The 3,362-nt window shown below is 50.1% G+C and overlaps 1 protein-coding gene across 2 annotated transcripts in view; it reads left to right on the forward strand.

Moving 5' to 3' along the window:
• Window positions 1-3,072, forward strand: part of FAM3D (family with sequence similarity 3 member D) — a 60,840-nt gene extending 57,768 nt beyond the window's left edge. Inside the window, exons 8-10 of one of the 2 annotated variants that reach the window (XM_019504859.1) lie at window positions 551-635; window positions 1,636-1,762; window positions 2,768-3,072. In XM_019504859.1, the coding sequence (XP_019360404.1) occupies window positions 551-635; window positions 1,636-1,762; window positions 2,768-2,857 (302 nt within the window). In that variant the 3' untranslated portion in view covers window positions 2,858-3,072. The remainder of the gene's footprint in view (window positions 1-550; window positions 636-1,635; window positions 1,763-2,767) is intronic. The other variant, XM_019504858.1, reaches the window with a different exon arrangement.
• Window positions 3,073-3,362: the final 290 nt, after the last annotated feature.

Raw genomic sequence — 3,362 nt, forward strand, 5'->3', positions numbered from 1 at the left:
ACTCAGAATCCAACAGTGCTTCGGATCTGCAGCAGAATCCAGGGCACCCGAAGCAGCATTCATACCCTGTGGGGTAGAGCCTCTCTTCTACAGATCGAGGCCCCACTCCTTCCCTCCCTCACCACAGGGCCCTTGATCTGCACCCCCCACCCCGCCCCACCCATTTCACCACAACAGACTTACCAGCTGAACACTGCTCTTCCAGCTGCCAAGATGCATATCAGAGATTGGATTGGCATTGGCCAATATGCCTCCTTAAAAATTAGCTATTGGTATTGGCCCCAAAAATCTCTATCAATGCATCCCTTCTAGCAAGGGCTGCTTTTCACACTACAGCACTGGAAAAAAGTAGCCTTTGTCCCAACCAGTCCAGTCCTGAAAGATGCATGGGGCCTTCTGCAAAATGCTTTGCGCCTACAAACCCCATGGGAGGGAAATGGAGCTGACAAGGCACTTGCACCTGTCTAGATCCTGCCCCCAGATACGGCATATTCAGAGCAAATGGGCCACATGCTTTGCCCTTAACACTTGCTTTTCTCTGTTTTACCAGATGTCAAACACCTAGTGGCCTTCCTGAAAACCATCCAAAATGGCACCCTGGTGTTAGTCGCCTCCTTTGATGACCCAGCCACCAAGTACGTACCAACCCAAGGAGCAGAGCTTGCCTCCCAGAAGCCAGGTCTCCTCACACAGAGTCAATGGCAAATCTCCCCCTGGGCCCAGGGCAGTGTGATCAGACCCCACATGCACAACTATCCACCCTCCACTCGGTCCTAACTACATTTGGAGCCAGGGTGGTACATCACTCTCTGCAGGGGGCTGCACCTTCCAGCCCTGGGACATGTTGGCTGGCCCAGAATCCAGCTGCCTGCATCTGGGCACCATGTCTCAGGCACAAAACTTGTGGCATCTGTGCTCAAGAGCAGCCCTGGATGCCCAAATGATCTGTCACCTAGAGAACATCCAGTGGTTTGGATCCTGCCTATTTTCAATCGCTCCTCTCTGCTGCTTCAGTATCTAATCCAGAGGCCAGTAGCGGCTCAAGCTACTGGCCCCCATGTGAAATGAGGGTGGTGACTAAGGCATGAGCATCCAGGGGCAGGGTTTGGAACCACTGCAGGGCACGGCCCCCAAAGGTCTCCCATGGCCTGGCTCTGGACTCTAGAATGAGCCACAGTCCATCACAAACCTCCCCACCTTTCCTGCAAAGGCAAGGTGCACCTGCCTCCATGACCTCGCTTTCTCAGCCACGGAGAGGCAGGAAAGGGCAGTACCATTTAGCAGCCAGGAACATTGACAGTTGCACTGTGAAAAATACAAAGCGAAAAGCTGTCCTGCACATGTGACAGATGTTAGTCAAGCAAGGTTCTTTGACTGGATGTGATATCTTTTATTAGACCAACTGAGTACCAACTACTCACTTGGTCTAATAAAACATATCACATCTACTCAAATAACCTTGCCTGCCTATGTCCTCAGACCAACATGGCTAGATCCAAAAACCCAGCAGATGTTAGTCAGTGCACTTCATGCACTATGGGAAGGTGGTCAGATCCTATGGGACTGAGCAGATACACAAATCAAAGCTGGGTAGAGTAGGGTGGAGTTCAGAAGTCCTTTCTCTCTCTCTTTTAGGATGAACGATGAAGCACGGACACTGTTAACCAATCTGGGAAGCACCTATGCTGCCACGCTGCATTACTGGGACAACTGGGTTTTTTTAGGAGAAAAAGATCGAGAGGATAAGAGCCCTTTTGAAAAGGTACTTTCCCTCTCCTCTCCTTGCAAACTCGATAGGGGCAGAGGCTGTGGCAGCTCGTGCCTGGGCATCTCAGGGCTGTTACTAGCCAGAATGGTTCCTTTTTTGAAAACTCGTTCTAGAGCCCATGGCACTGAATGCTGTTCAAAGAGGAGGACCTGCTGCAGGCAAAGCAGCTCCAAACCTTCTCACAGTCCATGGGGAATATGAAAAATTGCTTTTCTCCCAATCCCAGCACCACTCGTAGCATCAGGCAGATCAGTGCAACTTCAGGTCATGGAGACAAGATCTGCATGTTCTGTGTCTCTCTAGACACGACTCCCCCTACGCACGCACTTCCCTTCACTTGTCCTGCTCCCGGAGCACACGGTCTGCATGGAACAGCGTGTGCCTGTGGGCTGGGAGCCACGGGTGCCACCTCCCTCCTTGCACACATTGATGCTGCTTTGGCGTGTGGCCGGCAAAAAGGAGCAGACTCCAGCGGGGGGCCAACAACTCGGCGGTGACCCAAGCATGCTGATTAGACTGGCGTTTCTCAAACTGGGGCACGCATACTTCTGGGGGAAAGAATGGGGTGGGAAAGCAGGAGGATGGAAAGGGAGAAAACAGATGTGGATGGAAAACATCTCTGAGGGTTCAGTGTTGACGCAGCAACATACTTACTTTTTTAAGATCCACAACAGGGACATGGCAGCAGCAAATTTAAAAAGTGGTTTGAGGCCCCTCATATACCAGTATCCCATCAACCAGCCAAGCACAGTAGGTTAGGAGCAGAGGACACCAGGATACCACCCCTTGAGAAAACAGAATGGGATTTCTCTGTTAACTCAAGTGCCAGTGCTGAGCCTGCCTACTATATGCGTGGGTATGAGATTATCCATGCATTGTGTCCACTAGCAGCCTCAGAAAGAACATTTGGGTTTACAGCCTTGCTCTGAATGTGCCGTTCCCTGTTCACGGACCACCTACTGCCAAGCTCTCTGCTTTTTTTCTTTCCTCCCCCTACAGCTTCTGCAACTCAATAAAGAAACAGACAGAGAACTAAAACTTCCTGTGGCCTTGAAAATGGAGGGCTGCATACCACAGAAGATGAAGTAGTGGTGGGTGGACCTCCAAACAGCTCCTATGTCAAGCCTAAATGAAAGATTAATTTTCTTTTGATCAGCTCTTTTAAAACAGTGATTGATCCCTGCTTTACAAGTGCTTTAGTCTGTGCTATAACAGCACATCTCTGACACCCTGGCTGATGCCCAGCAGATTCCAACACGTATTCTAGTATATTAATAAAGGCTCATGTTGAGAGCAAGAAGGTATGTCATGACTGGGAGCTGTAGTCCTTTGTCTCTCTCAAATATTACAGAAGGGCACAACCAGTACAGGGCACAAGGTGTTTTGAGCTATTAACTGGAATGGCAGGAATACTAACCAGAAGCGCAAGTACAATATTGCAGCAGGTTGAAGTGTTGTGGGCTAACCAGCAGGTGGAAGCCTGCCACCGGCAGAGATGCAGATGCAGGGTGCTATATTTGAGACCTCTTCTGGAAAGCCAGACCAGGCTGTCTCAGTATAATAGAAACTAGAGCTGTATTTAGCCTTAGCGAGT

Source organism: Gavialis gangeticus, unplaced genomic scaffold (assembly GCF_001723915.1).
Source record: "Gavialis gangeticus isolate Ggan-Ray unplaced genomic scaffold, GavGan_comp1, whole genome shotgun sequence".
NCBI lineage: Eukaryota > Metazoa > Chordata > Crocodylia > Gavialidae > Gavialis > Gavialis gangeticus.